The following is a 14,865-nucleotide window of genomic DNA, read 5'->3' on the forward strand; positions in this document are numbered from 1 at the left end:
CCCTGTTCATTTGGGGTTTTTCTTCATTCTTAGCTCAATTGGACCCCACCTTCTTCTCTTCATCTTCAGGATGTGGTGTAAACAGTTCACAATGCCCCACAGCTTAAGAGGTTCTATCTCCTTCGGGGATGTGAGCTTCCTTGGAAGCTCTCATTCCCATGGGTCAGGCTATTATGTGTTTCCTTCAATGAACACTCTTAGATCAGTGGAACTTCTACTTGGAACAATTGGATCACCCTTTTAACCTTCAATCCCAGATAACTACCATCCTGGCTTTGTGGTTAGACAGAGACCACACAACAGCAGGGGAGCTGCTTCCTCTGCCTCATCCAGATTTACATCTGTTCATGGACTCAGCTTTAGAGGGTTGGGGTGCTTATCGAGCTTTGTCCCACTTCCTTCCTTTTCTGCAGGAGAGAATGGTTATGGTACACTCTGACAACTCCACAGTGGTCACATGTATCACCAAGCAAGGACGTACCAATTCCAGGTCTCTGTGCTTACAGATCCTGGATCTACTTTTTTGATCCCACAGTCACCACATTGTGGTCTTGGTTTCCCAGGTTCCTGATGCACTGAATCTGGTTGTGGATCAATTATCTTGTGTCAACAAGATTCTCTCCATGGAATGGTCCCTCGATTCACAGGTCTTTTGGTGAATGTGTTCCAAACCAGGGACACCTCATATATGCCTTTGCTACTCACTGGTACCCCAAACTTCCATTGTTTTGGTCTCCCATTCCACACCCACTAACTGTGGGGATGGATGCATTTAGTCAAGATTGGAGGAGTCTTCACATCTATGCTTACCTTCCTATTCAACTCCTCTCCAGAGTTCTATTCCAAATCCAAAACACTCCATGTCTAGTCCTACTGGTTGTTCTATATTGGCCAGTACAACCATGGTTCCCACTGCTCTGACCTTTACTTGTATAACCTCCCCTACCCTTACCTTTGTCAACCTTGATCATACATTGTTCATCCAAACATCACCACACTCCGTATTCACGCATGGCTTATGTTAGGTCCATTGCTTCAGTCCAGGAACTGACTCCACGTATTGCATCTTTCCTTTCCCATTCCATCAAGCTTTCATCCATGTCCAATATAACTTAGACCACAAGTACATGAAATTTTATATATACCACATTTATCCTTAATTCAATTTTATCTTTCAAACTATTAATTATATGACTGAATTTTAATTGAGGAGTAATTTTACAAGTAGGAACTTAAACTTTAGAGTAAAAGAACATCAAAATGTGATGGATAAATTAAAAATGGGTGAATCGGCTTTGGCAGAACATGTGGCGAATTTTACACATGTTATTGACTGGGATAATGTAAAAATATTTGATCAGGTGACAGAAAAAAATGAACTAAATATAAGAGAATCCTTAGAAATTGTTAAAAACAAAATTAATATAAATAGAGATTTAGGTCTAGGAGCCAAGGAAGTAAACTTTTGGAAATCATTGTTGTAAATGGTGCCACTGTAAAAACATGCTAATTTTACACGTACATTAGGTTTATAAGAAACTTCATGTGTACTTCGTGATTTATTCTCTTGAAGATGGTGGAATTATTTTCACCGAAACATATAGAGTTTTTAAAGTTTCTTTTAACTTATATTTTTTAGACTTTAAAAATTAATTATTGTGGAAATATAAAATGCTGATGTTTCATTTTATTAATTCTATTTAAAATATCTTGAGAATTATGCACAGGTAATTAACTTGTTTTCCTATTTGTGAGCCAGGTAAGAAAGTTATAAAAAATAAAAATAAAGAAAGTGATAAAAAGAAAACCTATCCCCATTGTGTTTCAACAAAGTCACATACAATTGAAATGCTTTCATACCACACAGAAATTCGTATGTTGTATGATAGCAACTTTTGAAATATAGAACTCAGAAAGGAGTTCTTATAGAGTTTTCAAAGTTTCTTTTAACTTATATTTTTTTAAACTTTACAAATGAATTTTTGTGCAAGGAAAAAACGTTGATGTTTTGTTTTATTTAAAATTGTTTTGCACAAGAACCATGTTTTACGTATTGATTCTCAACATAGTATTTGATTAGCATATCATACCTTTTTAGGTTAAGTGTTGGGATTTGCTTTTGTGAATAACACACTTTTAAAAGTACTTGAAATGGTTGTTCATCACATATTGCCCCCCCCCCCCCCAGTGGCACAGCGGTACGTCTGCGGACTTACAACGCTAGAAACCGATACCCATGGTGGGCAGAGCACAGATAGCCCATTGTGCAGCTTTGTGCTTAATTCCAAACAAAGAACAATCAATCATCACATATTTATATTGTATTTTAATGTTTTATAACAAAATAATTTGCTACAGTGAATAATTTAATTTTTTCTACAACCTGTGACAAAAAATTAATCATCTTAATATGAGTGATCTATAAAATCAATGCTGCGTTTTATTTAGAACTGCTACCAGTGTGTATGTGAGACAGTATATTCAGGTATTTTTAGGATATAATAATTTATAAGAAAACTAATAAAGCATTTAATTTAAGATTTACTAAGAAGTAAATACAAACTTATTTAATTTGTGCACTGTAGTAATCAAATAAATGATATATTAAGGCCATTTCTTATTGGGATTTCAAATACATTTGAATGAACAGTGAATGCCACATTTAGTGCAAGACAAGGATTATATCTTCCTAATTATGGAGTTATTAATATACACTATCTTAAAGTCTCTTCAAAATTATTAGATCGTTTTTATTCTTTTTAATGTATTTACTCCCAATAAATAATTCAGATTAACCATAGATCATGATATTTGGTATGCTCTAGCTTAGATAGAGACAGTACTTTTACAAAAAAAGCTCATATCGTTGCTGTTTAGATATTTAAAGGCTGTAACATAAGATTAGACAATCAGTTACACTTCTACAAATAAATATTAAATTTTTTTTTTTGAAGAATGGCAGAATAAAAACATTTAATAAATTGAGATGAAGAAATGCCACTTTATATTCCTCACTGCAAAAGAATGTTATCAGAAAATAAAACAGTGAGAAATGCTTAAGAGTTATTGAACAACAAAAATAGCTCCAGATGTAATAATAGAATAATAGTTTTCTTTCAGAATTTGTTATATTCCAAAATTGAAATTTAATTAAAGCTTTTAAAAGAATATATATACATTATTTTCACTTTCTAGCCAGACAAAAAAAAAAGATTGAAAGTTGGTTATTGTTACTCCTTTTCTCAAAGGAAGTGATAAAAATTGTACCAGTAATTATAGACCTCTTAGTCTTACATCAGTGGTAGGAAAAGTTTTTGAAAGTCTGATAAAAGATGCTTTGCTAAATCATTTAACAAAGTTTAAAATTTTGTTGGATAGTCAATGTGGTTTCATTAGGAGAAAATTTTGCCTAACTAATCTTTTGACATTCTTTGAATAGGTTACTGTTTAGGTAGATGAGGATACAGGTACGTATGTGGTGTATCTGGATTTTCAGAAAGCACTTGACAAGGTGCCACACAAAAGACTTGCTAAAAAATTATTTCTGTAGATGTGGGGGATAGGTTGGCTTATTGGATAGAAAATTGGCTAGTTGGAAGAAAGAAGAGGATTGTTATAAATGGAGTTCAGTTAAACTGGACTGATATGATGAGTGGGGTACCTCAGGGCTCAGTGTTAAGACCTTTGCTCTTTTTTATTTACATAAATCATTATTTATTTTGCTGATGACAAAGTTTTGGGTGTTGCTGGATTTCGGGAGGATGTTACTGTCTTACAAAAGGATTTGGATTATTTTGGAAGTTGGACGAATAAATGACAAATAACTTTTAATTATAATAAATGCAAGTTAATGCATATGGGATATCACAATTTGAATTATGAGTATAATTTTAATGGGAATAACCTTAACAGTGTTATGGAAGAAAAAGGTCTTGGTATTCTGGTTTATCAATCTCTTAAGCCATCCAAACAGTGTGCTGTTACTAGTGGTCGAGCAAATAGGGTTTCAGGTTGTATCTACAGAAATATTAGATACAATTTCACTGAATACTGTGTTCAGTGTTATACTCCTTACCTTAGAAATGACACGGAAATGTTAGGGCTTAGAAGACAGTTATTAGGATGATACCTAGGATGAAAAGGATAGGTAAAGATTTCTGAAATTGTTTTCTCTTGAAAAAAGAAGAATTTGGTTAAAGTTTTTAAGATTGTAAAGGGAGTTGATAATGTTGATCCACAATCGTTTTCTGTACTTAATGATATGAATGGTCGGACTAGGGAACACAACTATAAATTTCAGCTAAGATAGCTTTATTTTCCTAACAGGGTGGTGCCTTTGGAGTGGGCTGCATTCAGATGTGGTAGATGCAGGTAATTTTAAGGGAGTTTAATGGAAAGCTTCTAAATATATAAATGCTAAGGACTAGCTTTGGGTTTTTTTTTTTGTTTTTAATTTAGTGGATAGGATGACCTAGATGGATCAAAAGTCCTTTGTTGAACTTTTATGTCAATAAAACCAATAATTAAAGTTAAATGTTAAGACATATCAACCCAATGTGCACGGGCTTGATACATTGGACTGACCCCATATTGGAGAAGGAATACTGAATATAAATCTGAAGTTACTGTGTGTGTATTTACACAAAATATGGCAAGCTTATAGGAAAATCTACAAGTCTGTTAAAGACAAAACAAAATTACATGAGTTACAGAGGTATTTGTACTGAAGATATGTCTGTGAATTGACAATTTCAGTCCGGCTCAGACACTGACAAGTCAAGAGTGCAAAGTGAAGAATAAAGATACTTCTTTCCATTTTATAGTTTGCATATTATATTTGAATAACCTCTTATCTTCAGTTTCCTTCAAGTATCTCTGTATATTGTATCTGGTATTTAGTCTTCTCTATCACAAACAATTGCTAAATCGGTAATTTAGGGTAAAATGAATGGTTGATAATTTTAACACCAATTACATAAGATCATGTTGAATAGAACTCTCTAAAAAGGCATGGCCTGTGTACTTTTACCTCCACCCTTGAGCAGGGGGGTTACTCAACTAAATTTGGGACTTGAATCAGGTAAAATTGTTTCAGCCTGGATTAGTTTTCTATAGTTTATAACAGTTCTCTTAAAGATACAATTTATTTTTTTTACATCAATTCAAGCCCTCATTTTGTAAATAACAATTCAATTTTTATTTGATAGGATACGAAGTCAATAACAACTGGCCAGCAACTAAATTTAAGTTTGGTCAAATCTCGGCCGTTGCTGTTGATAACAAAGGAAGAGTTGTGGTCTTTCACAGAGGTTCTCATATTTGGAATTCATTGTAAGTTTTCTTTTAGTGTAAACTTAAACTAGTAGATCTAACATTGTTCAACAAAATACTTGTTAAGTTCTAGTGATTGATAGAAATAATTGTTCGGCCAAGTAGTATTTCTGTAAAATCATCCTAAAATGTACCTGCTAACTTATCGTCATTTCTTTATTTTACATATTTTATGACAGAAGGAAAGGCTATAAAAATACTTGCACAAAATGAAGTTATAAATATGTATTTAAAAATGCTTTCTTTAGAATTTTTGTAAAAGTGTTTGTCATATGGGAAGAAGAGGAAAGGAATATATTGGTTCCCTGAGTGATAAATAGGACATTAGGAAGACTGAAGAAAAGGTGGATGGATGTAGTGAGTGTAGACATGGAAAAGAAGATTGTTTATTATATCAACAAGTTTAACACTTATTATTATGCTTTTTTTTTTTCATAATTCTCTGTGAATGCAATTGTAATACCTTTAGTAGTGGAGGATTCTTGAACCAACTAAAAAAATGTAAACACCTGCATATTGTCCATTTCCTGAATGTTAATAATAGAATAATGATTTATACACAAGTCATAACATTATTAGTATTATTATTATAGGTTACTTTACTGGTGATTGAAAAAACCCAGAAATAGAATATATACACACACACCACCATTATAAGAGGCCTTAATGGTATTTCTTTGATTTGCTGACCCAAGCTGTGCTGATGAGCCTTAAATAGGTGAAATTGAAGTCCAGAGCAGAGGGTATGGTGAATCAAATAATGCATTGGCTCTCTCCGTCACAGATTCTTTTGTCAATTTTACTTTTGGTGAGAAAGAAAAGAAATCTGTAACACAATATATATGTATATATATATTTATTGATTAATTAGTTTGTCCAATATATAACATGGAATAATGATTTAGGCACAAGTCATAACATTATTCACACACATAAATTATTTTAGGTCGCTTTATTGTTGATTGAAGAGGATTTAAAAACCCTGTAAATAATCAATAATAGTGTTATTTAAGTCACTATATGAAGGAAATGAAAGAAGTAAAATTGGATTTTCCTATAATCCATTTCTGCTGCACATGTGATGACAATAATCTGCGGTGCTTCTAGATTAATTGCAAGTTTCCAGTAATAGGTGGCCGCATGAGACTTCAAGAATTTTCTCTGACTTTTTAAGACCAAAAACTTTTATTAATACTTTGTTTCAGTAATTTTTCGTTTAAAAATATTTTTTTCATTAGAAATCCTATCTGTAAAAAGTATTTCTGTTAGTACTGAGATTTATCATTCTGAATTTGAGATATATATATATATGACTTGTTTTTTAATGTTTTAGTTAATATACCTGTTTATTTTGATTACTAAGAATGTGCTGTTGGTAGAATAATAATTTTCTAATCTAGTAAATTATATGCACTGAATCAAAATGCTTATTATTTCATCAGATGTGTATACCAACCATTGTCTTATTTTTTTGACTAAAGCAGTTTGATGTTTGTTTAGACCATAGCTGATTAGGCATAGTGAAGCAAGAATCATAATCTAATCTTTACAAGTCTGATCCTCTAATATAAGAAAGAATATATGAATACCGTAGTACATGTGAACCCTTTGTTCTCCTGAAGAAGAATAGTCAACTATTCGAAAGCGCTCGAGTTTTGGGTCTCGTTTTGAAAATAGTACATGTGTACATTATCTATGTATATCCTACTTTATATTGTATTTCATAAAATTCCTACACTCCACCAAGCAGAGTATATAAAAGCTATTCAGTTATTCTACTTTTCTTATGCACTTGTTTTCACTGCTTTTGTAGGACTTTTGATTTCACAAATCATTACCAATTGATAGACAGAGGTCCTATTGAGGAAGAAGCTGTGGTGGTGTTAAATGAAGAAACAGGCAAAATAGAGCATGTGTGGGGAAGCAACCTGTAAGTTCTTCTGTATTATGAAGTTTTGTTATTTATTTTACATTTTTATTCATCAAGTGAACTGTTAGCCCAATATCGAAGAACAAAGTGTACTCTAACTAATGTAATATTTTGTTGTTTTTGTTTTTAATAAAAATATAAATGTACATTGTACATTAATTATATTTTTTTTTACTGGTTTTGTTGATAATCTTTTCATAATATTATTTTCAACTTTGGTTATTCCTTGTGTACTTATTGCTACTTCATGCTTTTACCATTATGATCAACCACCTCTCGTTTAACATGGTGAACAACAACAAACTGTTTTTGTTGAAGTAACTGATTTTAACATTTAACTTCATTATTGTTGTGCAAACACTGCATTTAGCATTTCTTATTTTTAATATATATAATTTTTTAACCCAATATATTGTTATGTTGTTGTTTCTGTAATCTTTTTTAAATCATTTTTGTGTAGTTTTATCATATTAAACTTGCTTGGATTGAATAGAAAAGCTTAACCATTTAGGCATTTTTCTACATATAGTTTTATCATATTAAACTTGCTTGGATTGAATAGAAAAGCTTAACCATTTAGGCATTTTTCTACATATAGTTTTATCATATTAAACTTGCTTGGATTGAATAGAAAAGCTTAACCATTTAGGCATTTTTCTACATAAAGGTTCTACATGCCACATGGGTTAACAGTTGATGCAAATGGGTCATTTTGGCTGACTGATGTTGCCTTACATCAGGTAAGCAACATGTGCTCTGTTCTCTCAAAAACTTATAATTATTGTGCACTCATCATTCATAGATATCTGTGTTTTCTTTTAATATAAGGAAATAACCAACTATCAGTAATGTGTTCAAAATGATATTTGTCTACTATTTCCAAATGTACGTGCAATATTCTGATAAGAAATAAATATATAAAGACTACTATACATTGTTGAGTATTGATAAAGGTTAATTTTAAAGTGAATAAGTTACCAAAACTAAGATAATTGAAAGGAATTTTAGGTCCTGTTTTAAATCTGGTGTTGTTTAAGATTAGTAGAAGGGTGATATTGCATATTTTTCATTGTTTTCTATGCTTTTAAGTGAGGTAATTTTTAGCTTTGTTATTATTTCTTTACTTTTAATGTGAATTAGAAAATATATGAGGGTTTAGTTCATATGGCTGTTGGATTAATTGGATTATTTTTTATTGTTGTTGCTTACTTTTCCAAATTTAAACTGAAAAAATATTAGACATGCAGTCACGATCTTTAAGTCAAGTCAGCATTACCTAAAGCAAAAAACCAGTATGAGTTAGTGTGTGGTTTACTGTGGACCTAAAGAAATCACTTGATAATTAGGTAAAAGTTTAACAAAAGCATTACTATGTCAGTCCAGGTTTTGATCCCCATAGTGGGCACGGCACATTTAACCCATTATGTAACTTGCTTAACCCTTTAGGAGCATACTTTTTTCCAGTCATATTGTGCTCAAAATCATTATCAGATAACTCAAGTTCAGAGCCAGAATCATCATCAGCTTGCACAAGTTCAATTGTATCTTCAAGTGTGAAAACACTGGAGCGATTTGATGCCATTTTGAGTCTTTTTTTTTCATAAAATTAAACATTTTTTGATTGCAGATATTATCAGTGTTTTGAATAGCAACATACACCATATTGGATATGAATCAGTGGCTGAGATCATCATCTGTGTAGATAATGTTTTGTCTATTGATTTTATGCACTTGTTTTGCATTTCTAGTAGGAAATTAAAACTGCATTAGGTGGTCATCGTACAGTGACAGGAGGAAGAGGTAGAACAAGTACCTGACCCTCCCATGTCCAACATAATTGGACCTTAAAATTTGATACAGCGGATGATAGTGACAAATGTGCTTAAAGGGTCAAACAATATATACGTTAAAGCATGTGTTGCTACATGAATGTCTTGATTAAATTCAATAAATTCAGGATTACCTGTTTTTTGTAATAAATAGTGCTGAAAATTTGTAAATCCAAAAGTTCCAGGTTTTTTTAAAACTATATGTCACTATGAGCGTAGAGACTAGTCTTAATCTAGATCTTTTAAACGTTTTTTTCATAATTTTAGCCAAGAGTAATTCACGTGTAAAATATACCAAACTTGTATTTTTTTATACAGTAAAGAACAGACTTCTTTTAATTTGGCTTTTTCTTCTCACAGGTTTTAAAGTTCTCATCTAATGGATTAATTCAACCTATGCTTGTATTAGGAGAGAAGTTTATTCCTGGAAGTGATAATACTCACTTCTGCAAACCAACTAGTGCTGTGGTCAGTGTTGACGGGGATATTTTTGTTGCTGATGGGTAAATTTGTTTCCAATTTAATAGTATCTCTTGCACAATGTTTTGTTTTTTGTTGAAAATCATAAGGCTAATTTATTAATTTCGGTTGTATCTGTGTGATATACAGCCATACAATGAATGAGAAACAAAATATAAGACGTGTCAAAAACATCATGTATTTTCACAACATTTTAAACCATTTCATTGTGTATATTTTCAACTATATTGCAATAACTATTAATTGATTTCTATTAACAGAGGAAAAAAGCTATTTCTGTTTTTTCGAAAGGGCATTGTTCTTTTACGTTGCTAAGACTCACAGAGTAATTATATACTTTATATATTAAATAATAAAAACAAGTTGATTTTGGGTTCCATTTTTTAGTGACTGGAGTAAGATTTATTAAATTTTATGATTTTAAACTTTTTGAAGCTTTTTAAACTTAGTAATTAATATCTGAATAATATAAGATTTGATGTAACAACTACTTAATATTCACAAACTGCAATTTATACTGAATAAGATGGTAGACATGATCCTTCAAAATAACCCATCTCCTGTCGTATATGATGTCTTATGAAGATACACATAGTATACTGACTTTTGTTTAAATACTTGTTGTAGAATGTTTTATAAGTAATTGAAAGGTTGTAACAGATCATGACTTACCAGAGTTATTATTTCTTTATAAACTGTTCTAGTGCTGAGTTGGTGAAAATGTCAGATTATCATCATAGAAGTATCAATACTCAATAAAAGGGGTGATCCTAGTTTGAGAACATTTAGATAGATTACAACATTTGCTATTCATAATATATCTTAAATATAACTCTTTTAATTTATGATTTTCGATATGTAGTATGTAAGAATGTTAAATAATTTTTGTACTTTACTGAACTATACTTTTTTAGGAGCTTTCTAAATGGGTGATTATTGTGATATATCTGCTGTCCAGTAAGTTGTTTGATAATAGTCTTGTTCTTTTAAGGTTGTTACATAAGTTCATTATTTTTCAAACTGTGGGGCATCCCCTATCCTAGGGTGCATGACTAGACCATCATGACCTGACTATTTAAACATTTTCTCATGCTTCATCAAAATAGTAGATTTCCTTCGGAAATATCCTTGACCTATGTATAGACATTAATCCTTAGAAAGAAGAGAATATCCTCAACCTATGTATAGACATTAATCCTTAGAAAGAGGAGAATATCCTCGACCTATGTATATACATTAATCCTTAGAAAGAAGAGAATGTCCTCGACCTATGTATAGACATTAATCCCTAGAAAGGGAAGAATATCCTCAACCTATGTATAGACATTAATCTCTAGAAAGGGAAGAATATCCTCAACCTATGTATAGACATTAATCCTTAGAAAGAAGAGAATATCCTCGACCTATGTATAGACATTAATCCTTAGAAAGAAGAGAATATCCTCGACCTATGTATAGACATTAATCCCTAGAAAGAGGAGAATATCCTCAACCTATGTGTAGACATTAATCCTTAGAAAGAGGAGAATATCCTCAACCTATGTATAGACATTAATCCTTAGAAAGAAGAGAATATCCTCGACCTATGTATAGACATTAATTCTTAGAAAGAAGAGAATATCCTCAACCTATGTATAGACATTAATCCTTAGAAAGAAGAGAATATCCTCGACCTATGTATAGACATTAATCCCTAGAAAGAGGAGAATATCCTCAACCTATGTATAGACATTAATCCTTAGAAAGAGGAGAATATCCTCAACCTATGTATAGATATTAATCCTTAGAAAGAAGAGAATATCCTCGACCTATGTATAGACATTAATCCTTAGAAAGAAGAGAATATCCTCGACCTATGTATAGACATTAATCCTTAGAAAGAAGAGAATATCCTCGACCTATGTATAGACATTAATCCTTAGAAAGAAGAGAATATCCTCGACCTATGTATAGACATTAATCCCTAGAAAGAAGAGAATGCACATGGGGTATTAATCTTTGTAGAGGCATGTCAAAAAAATTCAAATTTGAGAACCATGATTTCATAAATGGTATCGATGTAGTATGTGATTTGACAATATGCTTCATTCATCGTCATTAAAAAGCTCCAGATAAGGCACATCTTAATCTAACTATTATCATGTGTCAGTATATGTGATATTTTGATCAGATTGAAACATATTATTATTAATTTTAGCTTCTTGTGCTTTGTTATTGGTTCATACTAATTTTTTTTTTTCCAGTTACTGCAACAGTCGAATTGTAAGATTTACTTCAAAAGGAAAATATATCAACCAATGGGGAAGGCATACACCTCTAGGTAACTAAACCTTGTATCAGTTAATTGTATTAGTCTGAAATCAACATTTTTTACTCCTGTATCAACTTACTGTAAAATGCTTACCTAGGATTGCCCTTTTCCCCATGTTGATGCAATTTTAACTTGTGCTCTTAGATAAATTTATCATGTATTACCCCCCTGGGTTGAGCTTGGCCTCATGTAAGTATGTTGGGATGCAGAGACAAATCAGTATTTTACAAGTGGGCTGGGTTTGGCTAAAGGTTAATATGCTGGGATGTGGAGATAAATTGGCATGTTCTACTCATGAGTTGGGTTTGGCCTAATGGTAAGTATGTTGGGATGTGGAGATAAATTAGCATTTTGTACCCCTAGCTGGGTTTGGCCGGATGTTAGTATACTGGGATATGGAGGTAAATTAGCATATTTTTACCCTAGACTGGGTTTTGATTAATGGTTAGTGTGCCAGGATGGAGAATAAAAAGTCTAAACTTGGATATGTGAATCCGCTGTAATTGCCATTGTAAAAACAACAGTTAATCCCATAATTTGGATCAGATAACTGGACAAAACCCTTTGTGGCTGTGAGTGCTGTCCTCCTTTCGACTAGTAGCTCAAAGTTAGAGATGGCTGTATCTCAAGAGTAGAGGGTATGTGATCTGTTGTTTAGCCCACATGCACACAACGTGCCATTCAGGTTCAAAATTAAAATTCCATGTTTTATTAATTCAGAAAACTATACTGTAGAAAAAAACTTTTTAATTGCTTTGTATAAATGTTTTTTAATAATTAATAATCATTTTTATATTTTACAATGACTCGCATCTTAAAGCATAAAAATATTCTTTCTAAGTTTATTTTATTCTTAATAAGTTGATAATAGTTTAACTTTGAAGAAGAGAAGCCAACTTTGTAACTAATAAAGTTTGGAGACTGCTTGAATGGGTAACAAAGAAAATTATTACCATGTTAAAATGTTGTGCTCTGTTAAACTTGTAAGAAAGTTTTCTTCATTACCTGTTCAAGCCACCTCAAAAGTATAATAGTTTGTTGTACAATCCATGCTTCCCTTCTCTGTTTTTAATTTTATGATTTTTATTCTCATATTATTCTTATTCCTATCTATTTGAAAAACTTACAGTTTTATCACAAATTTTGTTAGTCTACTGGTAAATCGTATATGATCTGCCTTTAATTAAAATGTTGATTATATCAATAAGTTATATTTTTAACATTCAATACTTTTTTTAGTAAGGTGACATGCTAAACTTATTTAATCTCAATAAAAAAGCTCATTTGACATATCTGTAGCACAGTTTTCCTTAGATTATGTGCTTTCTTTGACTTTTGTTTTAGGTAATGATTAAGCCTGTTTCCTATAGGTTTGGCCATTATTAATCTAAATTTTAAGCTTAGTAATTAATATTAACTGCTGAGTAGAGCAAGCTGCCCTCTAGTGTATGGCTCAGCAGTAAGCTTGAAGACTTGTAATGCTAAAAACTGGTTTTCAATACCCGTAATGGGCACAGCACTGGTAGCCCACTGAGTACTTTGTGCTTAACAAAAAAGAAACAGAGCAAGCTTTCTAGTTAAAGCAGAACTAAAAATGAACATGGTAATGAGTATAGCTAATTAAGTATATTTTTATGTTCTTATTTATAAAGATTAGAATGTGTTGTTTCATCAGTTGGGTGTCATCACTCTTAACGGTGTTACAAACTTGTAAAAGGTAATGTATGAACAAACTCAATGACACGCATCCAACTGATTATTTTTAAAACATGTCACAAAACATATTCTCAATCAGTTCTGTTTAAAACTTGTCATTGATATATTCTTATATCATTCTGTTTAAAGCTTGTCATTGATATATTCTTATCTCATTCTGTTTAAACCTTGTCATTGATACATCCTCAACTTGTTCTTTTTAAAACATGTCACTGCTACATTCTCAAATGATTCCATGTTAAACAGGTTGGCAACATATTTGCAGTTAATACTGTTTAAAACTTGTCAACAACACATTCTTATTTCATTCTGTTTAAACCTTGTCATTGATACATTCTTAACTGGTTCTTTTTAAAACCTGTCACTGCTACATTCTCAAATGATTCCATGTTAAACAGGTTGGCAACATATTCGCAATTAACACTGTTTAAAACTTGTCAACAACATATTCTTATTTCATTCTGTTTAAACCTTGTCATTGATACATCCTTAACTGGTTCTTTTTAAAACCTGTCACTGCTACATTCTCAAATGTTTTCATATTAAACAGGTCGGCAACATATTCTTAACTAGTACTATGTAAATTTCTACATACAATTGATATTGTATAAAATCTGTCATTTCTATGTTCTGAACTAGTACTACATATTAAAGCTTGTGCCTATACATTTCCAACTACCAATATTTAGAACCTATTGTACGTACAATGAAAATTGATACCATTTTAAATGCATGAACAGTATTGCACCATTTAGGTTAGTACTCACTAATAATTGGCATGCTTAAATCTTCATACCTACTCGTTATAATTAAGTACTAATATGTTCTTATCTTCTCAGTTTATAGTGAAAGCTGCCATTAAAACATCATAATCATTATTAAATTAAAATATATGTAGTATGTGGATGCTGTTATTGTTTAGAACCTTCACATCTTAAATATTTGGTATTTTTCAGGATCTTCTGACTTTCCTAGTTCGGCGTTCAACATCCCCCACAAATTGACACTTATTCACGATAAGGGAATGGTGTGCGTTGCAGACAGAGAAAATGGGAGAATCCAGTGCTTTTCTATTCCTGATGGAAAGTTTATTTTTCAACTATCCAGGCCAGAGTTTGGAGGTCGACTGTTCTCTGTCAGTTACTCCAGTGAAAAGGGTAAGACTTAATTTCTTTTCAAGCACATTGTGCTACTATATTAAGAGTAAAAAAAGAAAGACATTTTTTTGATAATTGGTGGTGGTAACTGTGTTATCAAAACTAGCCAGC

General features: G+C 31.7%; 1 protein-coding gene across 2 annotated transcripts in view; it reads left to right on the forward strand.

The window, feature by feature from the left end:
* The window catches only part of LOC106465021 (peptidyl-glycine alpha-amidating monooxygenase-like), a 39,196-nt gene that overhangs the window by 18,196 nt on the left and 6,135 nt on the right, over positions 1-14,865 (forward strand). For both annotated transcript variants that reach the window (XM_013925210.2, XM_022392841.1), the window contains exons 13-18: positions 5,208-5,331; positions 7,145-7,261; positions 7,929-8,001; positions 9,451-9,593; positions 11,814-11,890; positions 14,554-14,754. In XM_013925210.2, the coding sequence (XP_013780664.1) occupies positions 5,208-5,331; positions 7,145-7,261; positions 7,929-8,001; positions 9,451-9,593; positions 11,814-11,890; positions 14,554-14,754 (735 nt within the window). The remainder of the gene's footprint in view (positions 1-5,207; positions 5,332-7,144; positions 7,262-7,928; positions 8,002-9,450; positions 9,594-11,813; positions 11,891-14,553; positions 14,755-14,865) is intronic.

This window comes from Limulus polyphemus, unplaced genomic scaffold (assembly GCF_000517525.1).
Source record: "Limulus polyphemus unplaced genomic scaffold, Limulus_polyphemus-2.1.2 Scaffold1813, whole genome shotgun sequence".
Lineage (NCBI taxonomy): Eukaryota > Metazoa > Arthropoda > Merostomata > Xiphosura > Limulidae > Limulus > Limulus polyphemus.